The following is a 20,000-nucleotide window of genomic DNA, read 5'->3' as shown; positions in this document are numbered from 1 at the left end:
GAAGTTGTGGATAAGATCGGCGACTTTTATTCATTTTGTAATGACATCCAGGAGCATATCTCAAAGGATTATCGTATTGTTTGTGATAGTGATGATATTTACATTTCTAAAACTGATGCAAAGGGCCGTTCCGTTATCCAATTTCTCCATTTGCAACATGTGAAATCGTCATTTGGGTTTTTGTATCTTAAATGCGTTGAGAAAAATGGAAAGGAAATACCTAAGACATATTTTTCTAAAGCTGGTTGTCTGCAAAAGAATAGCCTTCTCAGTAAATGGTCCCAGTTTGATAAAATTATGTCATGCATGGTCAGGTGGTCGAGGTCGGACGCAAAAGCTCACAAAGCAAACTGCAGAGGCATTGGTGCTGTCTACAAGAGCCAACATTGAGGCTGCAGAGTGGCTATTGACTCAGTACAAGTTCACCTATGTGCTACCTGGTGTGTTTGCTGATGAGGCCCTTGAAAAGTTCTTTGGCCAAGCCAGACAACGCAATGGGGGTAATTTCTACATTGACATTGTAGATATCAAGGCAGCTGCAGCAACCAAGAACCTCCATGCACTTTTGAAATACGAGTCTACGCCGCACCAGTCTAATGATGTGCCTTGTACCTCTAACATTTGCATTGATGATTATCACTTTGCCATCACTATTGCTGACACTGAAGACATAGTTCAATCTAATGACAGTATCAAACATAAAATTATTTTTCTAGCTGGATATCTGGAACACAAATTTCGAGGTAATATTTTGATTGTCGAAACTGAAGATAACGACGACCATCATATTAATTCAGAGTTTCTCACAAACTTAAGCAGAGGTGGACTAACTGTACCTCTACTCTCAACAGTGCATTTTGTACACTCAGCCTATAAACCTTTTGATGAGTGCAACTTGCATTGCTGCCGAGCTCATCTCAGCCAAACTTTATTTTGTATCGATAGTCCAATGGTTGCAATTCAAGGAGCATGCCTTACTCTGTCAAACATTTTTTTGAAAGCATTTGTGCTAGACAACAGTGATAAAGAAAGACACCTTGGCTGCTTGAGAAGAAAAGAAAAACTATCTGCTAAAAACTAAACATGTACCTAATGTTATTTAATATATGGAATGTTTTTTTTCAATGATTTTGTTTCTAGAATAACTATATTGTTTGCCTTAGACATGTTCCTGTTGTTTCTCCAGGCTTAACTGTTTATATATGGATTTTAATTCAGTGACAGAGTAACTTAAGGTGTGTTTTCCATTGCTTTAATTGAGAGAATATACAATATTCTGTATGATTTTGTGTTTTTTTATGAGATTTGACCTTTAAATGACCTAGATTGACCTTTAAATGACCTTCAGATGACATCGTAGGAGGTTAAAAGTATGACAAATGAACTCTTCGCCCTTCAAAACCCCTTAAGACACCAGAATGAAGGTTCTATCATGTATTTGACACAAATTGTGGGTGGGACCCAAGTTCCAGATACCGAGCATAGAGGATACCAGTCCTTCTATTTAAGGTGTCTATGATATATATATATATATATATATATATATATATATATATATATATATATATATATATATATATATATATATATATATATATATATATATATATATATATGAGTATGTGTGTGGTCCAGAGTAGAAGGGAACCTTAGTAAATGAAATTATCATGGATTTCAAACTTAACAAAATATGCAGATGAAGTTATTAGAGTTTAACAATCAAGAATCAAATAATAAACAAGTGTGGATGCAGAAAAGAAAGAGAACCCGCAAGAGAGAGGATGAGAAAGGAAAAACGCCCAGGCAAAAAAAAAAAAATAAAATACATAAAGAAAAAAAGATAATATAAAATAAAACCCCTTCAGCAAATTCTGCCCATTCCAACCCCACTTCTGCCTCACACAAAGAGAGCGTCGTCCTGAAGAGGCCCTAAGAGCAAACAAGTCGGGAGCGAACCTTCTCAAAGACCATCGGGAACTTGGCCGAGGTATCCTATGGTTAGCCTTTGGGTTAGAGTACCTCACCCAGGCCCCACCTACAAAAGGGTGAAAAGGGCTGAACAGAGTTGCAACTCACCCATGGTTCATGAGACACTCTCGGGACTGAATGGAGATTCCACCACCACATGACCTGGAACAAGGCGTCCAAGGGGACCACTCGCCCCAGGTCCCTCCATTCCCATTGAGCTGGCGAAGTCGCTCCACGACCAAGCGGTGAACCTGAAGGAGAAAACAGAGAATTATCTTTTAAATTACATAAATAAGGAGAAAATGGACAATTAGCATAAGAGATTTAGATGCACTCACAAATGTGCGGGTACGTTTGACGAACGGAAGGATCTGTCACATCTTACCCGGAGCAGGTATACTTTTTTACTATTTGGTAAAAATAATTACTAAATTAGGACACAAAAATCGGTAATTACAGAATATGAAGCAAAATAATATATATATATATATATATATATATATATATATATATAGAGAGAGAGAGAGAGAGAGAGAGAGAGAGAGAGAGAGAGAGAGAGGACCCCTCTATAAAAACCCATAAACACAAAGACAAAACCAACCAAATGCTACGAGATTACCATGAAGCAAGAAAACACACAAAACAGACACACATACACAGTGTGAGAGAGAGAGAGAGAGTTAGCCACAATGACAAAGCAAATTCTCCAAGAAAAAGAAAGAAGACGGACAGTGAAAGGAACGAATAGAGAGAGAGAGAGAGAGAGAGAGAGAGAGAGAGAGAGAGAGAGCGCCGGGGTGAGGGGACGCGGTTGAAGAGTTTGAATAGAATGAGACAACGAAACAGATGGTGTATATGACTGACTCACAGTTATCATTAACGGCTGTGAACGTTTCAGGATACATAAATAGGAGTTGAGATAGCGCTATTTGGCCCCTACTTGGCCCCGTTTTATGACACATTCCGTGACGAGAGACATGAATTACAGATAGTGTTTTATTCCTTTTCGTCTGAGCGGTTGTCGTGGGCGTTTCGCCTTCAAAACGAAGGATCGTTTTCAGGGTTGAAATGGAGACGAACGCTTGGATATTGAGGTCACCTCGCTGGAAAACCCCCCATTGTCTTCAATATAGACTATTTGAAGAGTAAATCAATAATAAACGCTTACCAACACAACGCGTTATGGATTTTAACAAAGATTCACCCTTTCTTTTAAGTGTTGGAGGCATTTCGATCCGCTGATAACATTTCATACTTAATCTAGAAAAGTGATTAATGATAAAAAAAAAACCAAGACTAAAAATAAAAACAATAAAAAAATTGAAATTATGAAAAGCGTCAAGATATGGACAATCAAAGAAGATAGAAAGGGCAATTCCGCTCTTTACGTATATTATAGCATATCAGTCAAAGCGTTGAGGCATGACTCAACAGATGAAGTATAAGGATAACGTGCTGAAATATCTCGCCTAATTTAGAGTAAGGAGAACAATATACGTCCCACATTCTTTCCTGAAAAGCATACACATACGGTCAAAGAGCATTCCTAAAAGTATCTATAACCCACAACAAAAGCATCAGTAATGTCACGGATGCCTTTGCACAGTTGTGTAAACAAGGCCTTTCAAGAATGTTCGCCCAGAGGAAAAATCTTGAACAAATAAAGGCTCGTCTCGCCTCAATGAAAGGACTGGCTGTTTATTCTGAAGCGCCAATCGTATCACGCCGAATATTTTCCCAGTTACCAACAGACAGACAATAAATACGAATGCACGAATAAAAAGAAAGGTTATAGAATAAACAGCAGACCCGTCTTCTAAAACCATAAAGTGTTATCGCGACCCGCCATAACGGCTAGGGTATCAAAGAGGAGAATACGCCATAAATTTTTTCATCACCGTAGGGATAATGGATGCACTGATGTGGTGGCCCAAGAAGACGCTGTGGCCGCTTTGCAGGGAACATCACATCACATCACATCGTCTAAGAGGAGCCCGAGAGTTTTCAAATTGAAACCTGACACCGTCACACCACAAACACGTTTCATTGGTCGCATAAAGGACAACTTGAAATTTATGGTGTGCTCGGATGCTAAAATTAGAAGCTGCGTTGAGAAACAGTTGGTTGAAATTATAGAGTCGTATCTCAAGTATCTTCATATCAAAAGTGATTAATGTTACAGAAGTATCATTAGGCAAGAGGTGCAAAACTTTATGGATAGTATTCAAAAGTTATAATGGGACATGATCAACTTCCCAGCTATTAGAAAAAAATAAAAAAAACGCCAGAAAATAAAATATTGGGACACACCTCTGTAACAGAACATTCAAATTAGCAGCTTGGCCATTAGATAAAAGACCTCATTATTCACTCATTTACCGCAATCAGCATCCTTAAGAACTCCTCATAATCACTATCTTTTGGAAAGCAAATAGCCAAAGAGTCCATTTTCATAAAGGGGAACCTCATCCATTTATCACCCGGAACTCTGGGTCCCTTAATGAACGATCACCCGAATTTGGCGAGGATTTCTTTGCCCACTTCAAACCGGACAGGTCCGAATTTCCAGCGCTGACAGACTGAGGATTCAAGCGATGAGGCACATTAAAATCCCTTATGCGGTGAGCAGATAAGTACTTCCCAGAACTCCTGGAACTCACAGAAAAGGAAGATGGACTCCATTTCGGTCGGAGCAATTAATCACACCTGGGTAACGAGAGGATACCGAATCCCATTATGACTTCCGAGCATCGCTCTCTGCCTTGACGAAGGTTATTTATCATCTTTCTTTTTGACAGGTCCAGTTCTTTGACGTTTTCTCCCTTCGTCCAGGTCAAGTTTTTTTTCTTTCTTTTTTAAGTCTCGCGGGCCAAAAATTAAGTGATTAATGTACCTAAGGCCCTTCATTTAGGCGTGACCTTACATTTTAAAGTGGACAGGAAACAGACAAACAAATCTAAAATTTGTTTGATTGTTAGTTAAAAAAAAAAAAGGATTTTGTATTTTGTGTATTTTCTAATTCCGACATTCCCACTACATCCTGCTATAATATCAAACCTATACAAAAAGGAATCTTAGCTTGACGTTCCTCAAAATTCAAATAGAAACATTACTCTACTGACCTGAGGCACCTACAAGGACCAGGTTTCTTATGCTGTGAAGGGCGGCAAAGTCTTCTAAAATGGATATATATATATATATATATATATATATATATATATATAGATATATATATATATATATTTTATTAACTTTTTAAAATAGTAAGCTAACAACGATTTCACCCGCACCTTAACTTTCAAATATAAACATTTCCGTTACTAAAAGACAGACTTGTACTGCGAAAAAATTAGCTGCATTGTAATGAAAATGAACAAAGTAAATAACAATAAATAAATAAATAAATAAATAAATAAATAAATAAATAAATAAATAAATAGATAGCAGGTAGTACCCGAGTCTCCACACACAGAAAGAAGAGAGAAAAAAAAACCAGGAGGTTTATGGTGTATAAGCAAATTCCACCAGCCCAATCCATATATAATGATCTAAAAAATAAATCAATAAATAAATTTAAAAAATCAAAGAATGATAAGAATGATATTATGCACTACAAAAGCAAGCAAAAACAAAGGAACATTTGTGTGAATTAGGAGCAGTGTAAATATCCCATTATAATTTTTCCAGAAAATAGGAAAATTACGATGTAATATTTACACTGCCATTAATTTACACTACTTTTATGATCAGATATGGAGGAGGGTGGAGTGGGGTGGGGAGGAAGGTGGGTCACAATAAAAACCCATGTCCCATTTTTATCGTTGCTATATATCAGTAAAAATCATCTCACTAACCCCAGTTAATTTCTTTACTAGATTTCCATTTCATTATTTTTTTTACACCATATCTTATATTTTCCGCAATTAGACATCGGGAACTTTGTCTAGCATTACTCCACCCCCCTCACGTAATAGTTAACTATTATTTTAATTAAATAAAAAAGAAGTCAGAATATAAGTAACCCATAGAGAATTCCAATTCATTCTTCGTGCGGGAAAACCTTTTATGCTTGACAACCTCTCGGGCAACAAGTTATTATTCTGTCTCCTACTCAAATACACCCACTCATTCTTCTGTATCAACACCTCGCCCGAATGGCTTCCATTATCTTTATGAACTAAGAGAGAGAGAGAGAGAGAGAGAGAGAGAGAGAGAGAGAGGCCCCCCTGTTGTACAAAGTAAAGTATAAATAGAACGGCGCATCAATAGTCCTCTTAACCTCCCCGAGGTCAAAAGTAATTACTCTAATGGACGTGATCTTTACCTCCTTGTTCTTTGGTGCGTAGTCTTAGTCCATTCTTTTTTTCATTAGAGAAAAACTCGTCTTCGTCTTTCAATGTTTTTTTTTTTTTTTTTTTTTTTTTTTTTTTGACGAGGTGACATTGCCTGCACATCTCGCTGGTTGATGATCAGTTTCTTCTCCTTATTTGGCTATATTTATAATTAAAGTTAACAAAATCCTTTACCTCCCATTTCTGATATATTTGTTTGTTTTGGTTTAAATTCCCCATACATTAAATTTCTGTAGTTCTTAATGCAACATTTCTGTTCTGCCTCTGGTTAACTTATTACATGCAGAAAACTGGGATAAAAAATGCCGGAGTCAACGCGCCTGCTGTGCCACATTTATTACATTTTTATTAAAGAATGAGAAGACCCAATCTTACTTCATTAGAACACACATACAACGTGCCTGCTCCTAATAGTTTTACTTATCTGTCCACATATTTCCACAAGATATCAATATACCTAATCCCTTCCAATTCCAATAACAAGAATCCTGCACCATACAAAACCAATTCCACTTAAATCCTACTTCTTCCTCTTCCCTCTCTCTCCCCACATCTATTTCAGTGGATTTATTTCCGAGAGCTAAATGAGAAAGATGGCTCGTAGGCCTAGACCGTGATAAAGTGGAGGGAACTGTAATATTGACCACCTTATCGACAGCCTGCGGGTGTCACAATATCTTTTCATAAGAGGCTTTTTGAGTGGAAGGAAAATGCTCTCTAGACGCAGGTCATCGGAGTCATATTTCCATCTTCAGTTTTCAATATTCCTCTTGAATGTTTATTTTCGAAAATGAAATAAACGGTCAAGACGATGGGCGTTTACATACATAATGTAATCGAAGAATTTCTTGACGAATTCTGTGAAATTTCCTCCGCTTTACCAATCAACAATGCAAACTAATACTTAACAACCTGGAGTCGAGCAGTTGAAACAAAGGTGACGGAATTAACAAAGACATATTAACGGGACGGCCAGGCAAATAGACTAAGAAGAGCGATACTAAAGTAACGCACAATGACTAAAAGCCATTGTGAAATAAAAACGATTTACAGAAACTAAAAAAAAAAAAAAACTGTATACAGCACAGCGAAACAGTGGCACCCAGAGCCTCAATAAATATGAACTTCAGAGTGAAATAACTCATGGATATATTGGCATAAACAGAATCCCATGAAAGTAAATCTTTTAAAAGTGAAATGGCTCGTGTAAATATCCATATACGTATATAAAACCTAATATAAGGAGAGAAAAACGCGAGGCAATATTAACGTCAGCAGAATCTCACAAACTGATAACGTTCAATGAATAACGCGAGGAAATGTTGTTGACAAACACAGAATCTCAAAAACTTATACTGAAACGCGGAGATTCTCATAAACTGACAAAGATCAGAGTAAAAAAAATACTGATGCAAACAAATCTCAAGAAAATCGATCAACAGCAGGGTGAAGTACGCGTCGCGATATTGGCATAGGCAGAATCTCATAAAATTGATAAAGCTCTGTGGAAATAATACAAGGAAATATTGATTAAAGCAGAACCTTGAGAATGTGATAAACATTCGAGTGGGATAACGCGAGGAATGATTTACGCAGAATCTCATAAAACTGATAAAAGTTCAAAGTGAAATTTAACTCACGGAAATATTGATTTAAGTATAATAAAAAAAATGAGACAGCACAATGAAATAACACGATGAAATACTGACATGTACAGAATATATACAACTGATAAAATTCACAGTGAAATGATGCGGGGAAATAATACGCAAATTCTTAGACAAAAATAATAAAGATTTGAGTGAAATGACGGGAAAATATCAACAAAAGAAGAACCTCATTACCGATCAAATTCAGTCACGAGGAAATACGGATACAGACAGAATTTTGAAAAAGTGATGCAGATAAGATTTAGCGAGAAATATCACGTGGAAATAGTGACAAGGAAATACTGATAGAAGCAGAACTTTGAAAATCTGATAGATACAGATAAAATTCAGCTTGAAGTCACTCACGGATAGACTGCCACAACCAGCAGTAGCAGCAGGAGAGGAAAAGGACCCACCCCAATCAGCAGCGCATCATATCGAAGGATGTTTGCGATATCGAGGAGACTGCGAGGTCCCAAGTCGCCTCTGGCATTCTCTCACCCGCCTCACGTCTCGCAATAAAGCAATGCAGCCTCTTTCCCGGCGGGAGCCTGGCTGGGGACTTCGGCGGAACTCGACCTGTGCGAGTAATTTCATGACATGACTGCAGATGATACGTATTTTCTCCGGCATAAATCTAATACGGCGAAGCGACGGCTCTTGGGTCCAGTGGACTTTCGTGGAGCCAAGGAAGTTTATTATTATTATAATGATTATTATCATTATTTTTATTTTTTATTATGTTAAAAAGGACGCCTGCATCATAGGAAAGTTAATCTTATATTTTCTTCCCACGTGCTTTTTTTTTTCGCTTAACTAATGCATAACCACTATGGGTTTGTAATTGTAATACTAAGTAACTGTGTACCATAACGTCAAAACATTGCGCTAGTGTGCGTTGTATATATATATATATATATATATATATATATATATATATATACTATAATATATATATATATATATATATATATATAATATATATATATATATATACTATATATATATATTATCATATATATATATATATAGAATATATACACCTATATACACACACACACACATATATATATATATATACATATACATACATATATATACACTATACATACATATATATACATAAATACATACTACATACATACATACATACATACATACATATATACACACACACACACAATATATATATATATATATATATATATATATATATATAATATATTATATAATTATATATATATATAATATATATATATATTATATATATATATATATAAAGGGGATAGTGTTGAAATTTGGAACAGGTTACTTTCATTCTGCGCCCTTAAATAGAAGCCACTGATGACTGGTCTTGGGCTGCACGACAAAAAAATCTAGACACTGTGGTTATGAATTTATAGTTAAATTACCGTTTATTACACACAGGAAAAATATACGGTTTCTCATAATTTTGGTGGATACCAACGCAAGCTCACTGTTACTAGGATGACAATATCAGAAGACGTGTGATCGTGTGGTATTTCAACTAAATCAATAGAACAGCCAAAGGCCAAGCGCTGGAATCTATGAGGTCATCCCGCTCTAAAACGGAAACTGCCATTATAAAGGTTTGAAAGGTGTAACAGAAAGAAAACTTCAGAGTTTCGCTATGAATCGATTGTTAAGAAAGGGAGGAAAGTAAGATGGCATGTGGTTTTAGATTTAGCTGGCCTTATGCCAGCACGGGCTCTTGCTCCTAGAGCAGCCCGTAATTAGTAAGATGGAAGAAAGTGAATATGAACGCAGGTACAGTGAAAGGAATGAAAGGGGTTGCAGCTAGGGGCAGAAGGGACGCTGGAAAGAACCTTAAGCAATGCCTACAGTGCACCGCCTAAGAGCACTAACCCCTCACGGGACAACAACTAAATTTAGGGTTGCCGAAATTCTTCTGAACAAGTAGAGTTTATCACTGTAGTTGCACCAGTCTTTGTGGGTCCTGAGTGGTGCAAGAACCAAAGACGATGGAACAATCCTTATCCACATAATATGGAAGGTAATAGTTAACAGGAAAAAAAAAAATACCATTAATAAAGAGATTCTAGGAGGCTGATGACGGCCAAAAAATTATCTACGAATAATTCAGTGCATCATTGAGGAGGAAGACGTGGTATTCTAGAGCAGCAAGAATTTTACGGGAAAACAGACCTCCTTAATAATGTAACGTGCGAGTAACTGATATTTCTAACTATGTTATACAGAAGTAGAAATAAAATCGGTTAATCTACTGTTAAGTATTGAGGGCTTCGGTGACTTTGTTAATATATTTTTAATACGCTTACTTTGTTAATAAATTTTTAATACGCTAACTAGAACTGTTTAAAACGACTTTCACACAGTTTAAGAATAAAAATGACATACATCACCGACAACCCTAGTTGTTGCTCTTCACTGTACCGTAATCAAAGGGGACTGCTTCATAATCTTAAAATCTAATAGAAACTAAACATTGATATACCATCTTTTGACAGATCTCTTAAGTTTTTTTCCTTTTTTTTTTTTTGTCAAACGCCGTGCAATGTCTTCAGTTCAAAAAGCCGTATGTAGTTCCAAATCACTGGTATGTTGATTATCGAAAATATAAAGCTGAATACATACAAAGCCAACACGATAATAAATATCGAGAAGAATCTTAATAAGTCTGACCTTACAGGAAGTTCCCCAGTGCTAAAGAACTCCTCATTATTCAGTCAGGCATGGAAATCTTGATCAAGTATGAATTCAAAATAGTATTCAATAGCGCTCGGCTTAAAAGATATAACCTTCTGCAGGGTTAACACCACTTTTACGTTACGGCAAACAACCCAGGAACTCGTTATATCTTGGAATTTGCTGATATTTTCGACAATTTTTGAAGCTAACGTTTCCTGGTTCGTAGCATTTTACAAGAGCATATTCTATTTTTGGGCATTTTGATCAGTCCATGGGGGAATATTTCCATGTCTTCATTAGATTAGTTTTGCACACCAATAATGGCGATAGAATCATAAGTTTCATTGCTATCACAATAATATTATAAAGAAAAGACTAATGTACAGTTATTTGTACAGCTAAAAGTAGATTCACATCACACGTGTATCTAATGGCTGGGCCCGTCCCTTACGACGCTCCTAATTGGCTCTTGATAAGCCAATGGCAGGGCTGGATACTCTGTCTCTCTCGAGAGTTCAGATATGCAGGATGTATGTTCCACGTCTCCTGAGGGATACGTCTTTCAGGGGTGGTGGAACATACATCCTGCCTATGTGAACTCTCTCGAGAGACAGAGTTTCCAGCCCTGTGATTGGCTTATCAACAGCCAATCAGGAGCGTCGTAAGGGACTGGCCTAGACGTCAAATGCACGGTTGATGTGAATCTATTATAGTATTATCGGTAGTCTTTATCAGTTTCGAAATGAAGTTAATAAATAAGCAGTTAAAATGGCATGTAAGTCAATATGTTCTATGTCCTAATTAAGAAATATTTAACAATATAAAAAAAGTTTTGGCAAATTCCACCGACTTGTATAAATAAAATAACGCGAAAAACCTAAACTATTATTCGCTATTTCTGCAACTCGCGGCTTTGTTTGTGCAAATGAAAAAAATTTAAATGACAGGGTCCTGTGACATTTCAAATCTAAAAGTAAATATAACAATGTCTTTTTCCTATTTGTACCATTATTCAACCTTTCCTACAAACATAACATGGTAAATTTAAATCTTATTCTTTCAAATTTATGAGATGTGGTGAAGGAGATTTTAAAGACTTATAATAATAATAATAATAATAATAATAATAATAATAATAATAATATGGATAAGTAAATCCACAATAGTATATCAGTTTAATTTTGTTATTTAAAATATTTTAAATAACAAAATCAAACAGACATACTATTGTGGATTTACTTTTCCATTTTATTGACTCATGTGATTATGAATTTTCTTTTGGTAATAATAATAATAATAATAATAATAATAATAATAATAATAATAATAATAATAATAATAATAATAATAATAATAATAATAGCATTTCTAGTTCGAACTTTACTAATCAAAAGAAGTAACACGAGGAAAATGTTTACAAGACTAGAAGTAAAGACGGAGGCGTAAAAGAGGCCACAAGTTAAGTTGTAAACCGCCCCACTACAATGATCTAAAAGTAGCAGAGAGAGAGAGAGAGAGAGAGAGAGAGAGAGAGAGAGAGAGAGAGATATCAACGCATAGCGATACAGAGAACAGCAACACCTTTAGTCTGATAAAAAGCTAAAGACAAGCTAAAGAAAAAAAAATACTAATTTGTCCTTGTCATTAGGCACCTTCACCTGGCCCGCGTAGGCGAATTCGAGCGGAAGTCGGCGTCAATTAGCGCCATCCATCACCGTCAGAACATTGCTGCTACTGACAACAAAGTACCGACTGTGGTTCTCTTCAGTCAACAAAAGCTGGACCCGACCGGTATAAAATGGAGAGGGGAAAAAAAAAGTGGTAGCACCCCCTACGTGAACATACCTTTTTTATTATCTTTTTTCTTTTATTTCTCTTGGGAGACTCATGCCTCATCCATTATTCAGCAACCGCGGGCCCATAAATTATCACCTATTAAAGTCACACCCACAAAGTAGGTAACCCCAAAAGAGAAATGTAGAAAACGAGACGCATTTTCACTCCGTGTGATCAGCATAGAAAACGGCCGACTGACTATATGAATTTCCTTCCGTTGCTGTCGCTAACCATTCACAATTATATGCCTACAGTATTGCCATATGTACTGTACTTCAGTTCGTGGCCATTTACAAAATTATACAGATATAAGTATACGCATACATACATACATACATACATATATATATAATATATATATATACGTATATATATATATATATATATATATATATATTATATATATATATATATATATAAGAACTGAGCGCGAAGTACCATGAAAAACTTATATAACTACACATAAAACAATAATAATAATAACAATAATAGGGATGATGGATTTAAATAACATTTTAAACAATAGCCACTGTTAATCCGGTAATGAAAAGGCTATGGCACAAATGACAGAGTGAAATAAGCGGAAGGAAAGAAAGAAAGAAAAAAAAAAAAGAATGCTAATGACTGCTTCAGTCAATATTTACCTGCCACGTTCATGGATACTCCTCTGGAATATACCTTATATTCGGGGGCCTGCGCCCCTTCAAAAGGTGTTTCTCTACATAACAGACGAGAGGTGAAGTTTTCCTTGCCCCTGCGTTTCACTTCCTTAGACAAACAGCTTTTGCTTAAGTATTATTGACTCAAAAGATCCTCTTTGTTTAGATAGTGTCTACAGCTGTGTACCCAGCAGTTACCAGTTCACTTATTCTCTCATGGTATTTCACAATCTTCCTCTCTCAGTCTGTCTCCAGTTTCGTCGCTTTTCTAAGGAACTTTATTTTACTGCGCTTTTTTTTAAAGAATGTTTCCCTATGGTGTGTGTGTGTATGTGTGTGTTTCTTTGCTCTCTACGTTATTAATACTATTACTTTTACTACCTGGTCGAACAGTATGAATGATTCTTATGATGTAATGAAATTAAGAGGAATATGTACAGTATTATACATATAAATGATATTTCAGTTCTCTACGAAATTTTTGGACAGACAAAACCCCACCGGAACAACATCCCATCATTAACTAAATGAAAAAATGAAACTAACAGAAATATGCTTTAAATAAGTGGTTTTATGCATATTAAAAATATAAAATAAAAGTAAAACTGAAAAAGTTTATATTAAGCTTCCTAACCTAGTAATTAGAGAACGGATCATGGCAAAGTTAGAGACATTTAATGTCCAAAATATTTAATACTTTATCGCCAAAATATTCCCTGGAAATGTGATATCGTTTCGGAATAACATTTCCAGCGAATATAGAGAAAAGCATGATTCAAATAACATTAAATGAAATGAAAACAAGATATCAATATATGGGAAAATATGTAATTTTAAATATCAAAAGAGAGAGAATTATTCTCGCGTGGTTTAAATTTACCACAAAGAGAATGAATGTCACAGACTAACTACCATTTACACACAACACTGTATAACCATACGAGATCATTTCCCGCTTTCTGTCACAGCCGAATGAGTACAGGCATCAAAATCACTGTCCGTTTGTGCTTGTGCTTCTGTTGACACTTCCCAGATTGAGAACCATTCACCTGATATCTTGGGATCAGTAAACATTTTGATTTTATTTGATTTGATTTATATAGATTTTTGGCATTATGCCAAGCACTGGGGCAACTAAGGCCATTCGGCGCTGAAACGGAAATTAACGGTAAAACGTTTGAAAGGTGTTACAGGGGGAAAACCTCAAAGCAGTTGCCCTATGAAACAACTGTTAGGAGAGGGTGCACAGTAAGATGGAAGAAAGAGAACATGAACGGAGGCACAGTAAAAGGAATGAAAGTAGTTACAGCTAGGGGTCGAAGGGACGCTGCAAAGAACCTTAAGTAATGCCTACATTGCATCGCATGAGATGTACTGACGGCACTCCCTCCCGCCCCCCACCCCCACGGCGGGTAAGCACCGAGATTCAAAAGATGTTTGCAATCTTGCAATGTGAATGCGACGTTCTTCGTGAAACTTGTTTCACTTACTGATACTAATGTAAAATAGGTAATTATTTTTATGGCCTTGATAACAGAAGTAATGGCAAAAGCAGAGGAAAATGCAATTCAATAAAGTATTAAGATAATTCTATGATCACAATCAATGAAAATATTATTGGCATATATATCCTTAAAATTAAGGATAATGCTTATTACTAGTAGTTGTATTAGCAGAACAAGGAATCAGACTTCGCACACTAGTGGACTGAAAATATCAGAATACTAATTATCCGTTCACAGAAAAAAATATTGTTCACTTTATTATTATTACTGTATTTTGTTGGCAACTTTATTTCAACATCTGTACGTCTCCATTACAGAAAAACCCAAGATTAGTTGATCTCCAAACATCAAAGAACCAGAAATATTCCCTTTTTACATGCTGCTGTAATCAAGACAATATGTAGGCACTCCGACCCCTGAGAAAAGACGTCTAAAGAGTTATAGGGGATGGTTTTTCAACGGACTCCCATAAGCTTTGTTTACACCGATCTAAGACCCTTGTCCCCTTTCCATTGGATTCTATAGCATCCACTAACGAGGGGGATTAACTCAGCAGGTGTTGAAATAATCTTCTGCTTCGCGATCGGGGAATGATGTCGCTTAGTCGGAGTCCGGATTCATCTAGCGACCCACTAATTACGTCTACGGCTCAAGGGCAAACTTTCATTAACCTCTAAAACCTTTTGGACTCTTTGATTTGCAGGTGGTGAGTCCATAGACAAACACGACAAACCATACGGTTTTCTCGGGACAGACTAATTGGTGATTTTTTTTTTCTTTTATAAGTAATTTCGAGTTTCACATCTGGTAACCTTGGACACCGAATATTTGTACAAAAATAAATTATTGCTTTTTACGCATATTATTTCTTTAACATACCTAATACAAATCACAATTATTATGGCGTTCATGACAAAGAATAACATGAATTTCAATGGAGAAGGAGATTAATCCTCAAACGCACAACGTATATTATGTAACAATAAGCGCCGTGTATTTGGTTTGTTACCCTAAGTATAAGCGTCATTCAATACAGAAACCTTCAGAAATTCAGTTTATGACAAATTTCAATATTTCATCGAAACCTGAACTTTTTAATGATATATTTCACACACATCCCTCCTAAATTTCAGTAACATACAATGCATTAATTTGTTCAGCTATACAGCGGCAAACACTCATCTCCATCTAGTTTATCGTAACGGCAAAATAATAATGGCTATATTGGTGGTGCAATTCCCATATAAGATTAACGAATCGAGAGAGAGAGAGATGAGAGAGTGAGAAGAGAGAGATGAGAGAGAGACGAGACGAGAGAGAGAGAGAGAGAGAGAGAGAGAGAGAGAGAGAGAGAGAGCCTTAAATTCGCTGTAAGGGAAGAGAACGAATGAATCATGGCACTTTATAACACCTTTCTCAAAGCTTCCACATCCCTGTATTAGTTCCACGAATAGATCTTTACAAAATCAATTTCAAAACCGAATGAGAGCTTCAAACTAAAAATTAGGTTGCAATTGCTCTTGATTAGATGTATTATATATGTCGTGACTCGAAATTTACGAAAAAATATAAAAGTATAACTAATGTCCTACTTTTACCCTTCAGGCATGCCGTACTACTTCATCATCTTTGAATAAACTTATCGATGTAAAATTAAATACCTAAAATATAATAATAATTGTTATTATCATTATTTAGCCACCAAAGTATTCAATCAGGATTGGTCACTAAAATTACATACCTAAAGTTTTACGGTAAATGTAAATAGACATGTTCATGTATATAAAATTGAACTGAGTGTAGCCGCATGTCATATATATATATATATATATATATATATATATATATATATATATATATATATATATATATATATATTATATATATATATAGAATCATTTACAAATTTTAACTACTTTTTTTCAACAAAATTCATTTCCCAAGGATCTAGTTTTTTTAGAATCATCAACAAAATTTTAACTGATTATTTTCATCCTGCCACACCGGTTTTTAATGTTCCGAAAAAACTTATGTATGCTTCAAAAAACTTATGTATGCTTCAATCCCTTATATTTTTAACTCCAAATTTTCACATAAACTGAAACGAATTATTGAAACCGAAATACCGTGTATTAATTTAAAATTAATATCAAACAATCCCAGTAAAATTGGCTCCTTGTTTGGCTTCAAGGACCATCTGCAGCCCTTCATGAGATCCAATGTGGTCTATAAGTTACATGCCCAGGATGTCCTGGTACTTATATTGATCGACGAAGAGGTTGTTGCAGATGCGTTATTATAGTCACTTAGGGTTGAGTTTTAGAACGGGACAAAGATTGAGCAGACCAGAACATTCAAATATAAAAAATCATGCTATCAATTGTAAAATTGAGGTTAAGAAGCAGCACTTCTCCATATTAGCGTATTCTAAGGATGCAGATTATCTGACGACCTTAGAGTCATTATATATTAATAGACTCGTTCCATCGTTAAACGGTGGCTGCTCCTCTGCTCACTATATCTGGCATAGTCGTCTTTGGAGGTTGTTGTTCCCTCTTTGTCATTCTATCTTCTTCCTCTGTACCTGAAGGTGGTTGTAACAGCAGTTGTTTTTTACTTTGCTTCTTACTTTTAGTCTTTTAATGTTTTTAATTGTCATTTTAAGAATCCTGTGTATTAGTATTTTTTAATGTTATTATTTTGTAATTTTTTCAGACTGATGAGGGGGGCACATAGTCATGTGCGAAACGTTTCTCTATGAATAAATCTTTTAAAACTTCCATGTGTCTTCGGCATTCCTGAATTGCTGTTTGAGGATCATACTGCAGATAGTATATATATATATATATATATATATATATATATATATATATATATATATATATATATATATATATATATATATATATATTTATATATAATTATATAGATGTCGCACAATAAGCAGAAAAGAAATTTAATACGCAAAATATGTATGCATGATTTAATAATGGACAGTTGAAATACTTGATTTATTATTATTATTATTATTATTATTATTATTATTATTATTATTATTATCAAAGTCATACATGATAGCTGGATCATCAGAGTTTAACTCAAAATCCTTTTTGTTCAATAGTTCCCATCCCTTTTTCCTGAGACATGTATTTGAGTGGGCCTTCTTTCTAATTATTATTATTATTAATTATTATTATTATTAATTATTATTATTATTAATAATTATTATTATTATTTATGTTGTTGTTGTTATTGTTGTCGTTGTTAGTATCTTTATAAGTAATAGTTGAATTAAAAATATTTCACTAACGGCGAAGGATTTCAGACCTAATCCGCAAAGCAATCGACACCTATCATCATAGGCCTATTGGAACGGGACCCCCAGGCAATCCGACACGTATGCAGGTGGTAGGCCTCCTAAACCGCCTTCATAGGCCTAGGCGCATTCATTTTTTAACGCTATTTGCTTTCCATTTTAACGTAAAAGTGACAGGTCGAGTTACGCACAATCACCGACAGGATCTTGAAATAAAAAAAAGCTCAAAGTATTCGAAAGGCCCCAAACCTCAAAGGAGATATTGGACTTGCGTCAGAAACAGGGAGAAAAAGATAAGGAACAAAAATTATAATAAATCAATAAAAGGAAAAACTCTCTCTCTCTCTCTCTCTCTCTCTCTCTTTCTGTGTGTGTGTGTGTGTGTTGGATAGGTCAATCTGTTTTTGCGTCAGAAAAGAGTAAAAATAACGATAGCAACAAGAAAAAGGAAAAAGAACAGACTGAATAATTGATAATAATAAAAAAAATGAAACAGGAAATCTCTCTCTCTCTCTCTTTCTCTCTCAAATCCAGCCAATCTATTTTTTGCGTCTCGGAGGCGCCACACTCACTTATAAAAAGAGTGGGGGGGGCGGGGAGTAGACCTTAGTAGCGAGGTTCGGGGGTCCGGTCAGCGTTGCTCATGAATCAAAGTAAAATCTTCGACACGCATGTGATATACAACGGCCAAGCACCGTGATTACCGAGCCAATCACTGCCTAATCCGAGCCTCTAATCACTCACGAATTAACTCGCGTCAATCACTGACCCGCCAAACCTTCTTTCTGAACAACCACCTTTCCCCCCACTCTCCCCGGTTTTCTTCTCCCTACCGCCACGTGAGTACCTCCTGAAGGAGGAGCCACACCCTCCTTCACCTAAGACGCTTTTCCACTCGATCGAATTTGACTGCCTCCGTCTCCTCTACCTTCGGCTTTGCAAATTACAGATTTTGAATTTATGGATTCTCTGCTTGAGAGAGAGAGAGAGAGAGAGAGAGAGAGAGAGAGAGAGAGAGTACGCACACGAATCATGTGTTCACCTCCAAAGTGTATATATTCAACGTATTCATTATCTTGGATCCAGAAATAGACCGTTTTATAACATTAAAGATTTTTAAATGCATTCTATGCTTGAGAGAGAGAGAGAGAGAGAGAGAGAGAGAGAGAGAGAGAGAGAGAGAGAATTTAAAAAATTTCCTGCTGACCTACAAAGGATATTCAATATTATGGATCAAGAAGGGATCATACGCTTTCTCTTAAAGGATTACAGAGAGAGAGAGAGAGAGAGAGAGAGAGAGAGAGAGAGAGAGACCTAACCCTTCCACAAAATAAAAAAAAGATCAATCCTACACACAGAAGACACCAGCAACAAAGCTTAAAAGTTTTGAGTGGCGTTGCTAACCCTCACAATAGCACGTTCTTTACAGTAATTATAACCAACTTGATTCCCGTTCTCGCTCGATCTCGTCTTCGACTACGACTGCTTCCTCGATGAGGGCTTTAAAAATGGGGTAAGGGTTGGTTGGTAGGGGTGAGAGGAAGGGGGTTGGGGGTGTACAGAGGGAAAAGGGGTAGGGGTTGGGGTTGGTAGGAGTGAGAGTAAGGTAGGGAGTGGGGGGGGCGGTTACGATGAAGATGAGTTAGGGTTACGGGGTAGAGTTCATGCACTGCATGACTGAATTTGCGATCGTAAATCCATGGATGGGGGATTGAGACGCGAGGGGGAAGAGTAAGAAGTAGGGAGACGGGGTGATTGACGAGAGCGTGATTTGAGGCTTTGAGGATGATTAATTGTAGCTTTTTGCTCTTTCTTTTTACAGGGCTGGATAAATCGAGAAAACTTCCCTCACAGAACTGGAAACGCCCAAAGGCAATTTACGGTTTCCCACAACGCAAAGCCTTTGAGATTTCGGGTTTGTCAGGAGGTCCCCTAACTGCAAGAAAAGCACCTGCCAACATCCGCGGGTTCTCAGTTTCAACAGTTTCAATAGCAGATAGATTCTCACCTAAAGACGCAAGCAT

General features: G+C 36.1%; 1 protein-coding gene across 1 annotated transcript in view; it reads right to left on the bottom strand.

Moving 5' to 3' along the window:
• Positions 1–20,000, bottom strand: part of LOC135225180 (thrombospondin type-1 domain-containing protein 4-like) — a 325,897-nt gene that overhangs the window by 95,038 nt on the left and 210,859 nt on the right. Inside the window, 1 exon segment of the mRNA XM_064264457.1 lies at positions 2,077–2,219. Coding sequence (XP_064120527.1) covers positions 2,077–2,219 — 143 coding nt within the window.

Source organism: Macrobrachium nipponense, chromosome 20, assembly GCF_015104395.2.
Source record: "Macrobrachium nipponense isolate FS-2020 chromosome 20, ASM1510439v2, whole genome shotgun sequence".
NCBI lineage: Eukaryota > Metazoa > Arthropoda > Malacostraca > Decapoda > Palaemonidae > Macrobrachium > Macrobrachium nipponense.
Note: the sequence above shows the minus strand (reverse complement) of the source record. Positions and strands in the feature narration are given on the sequence as shown.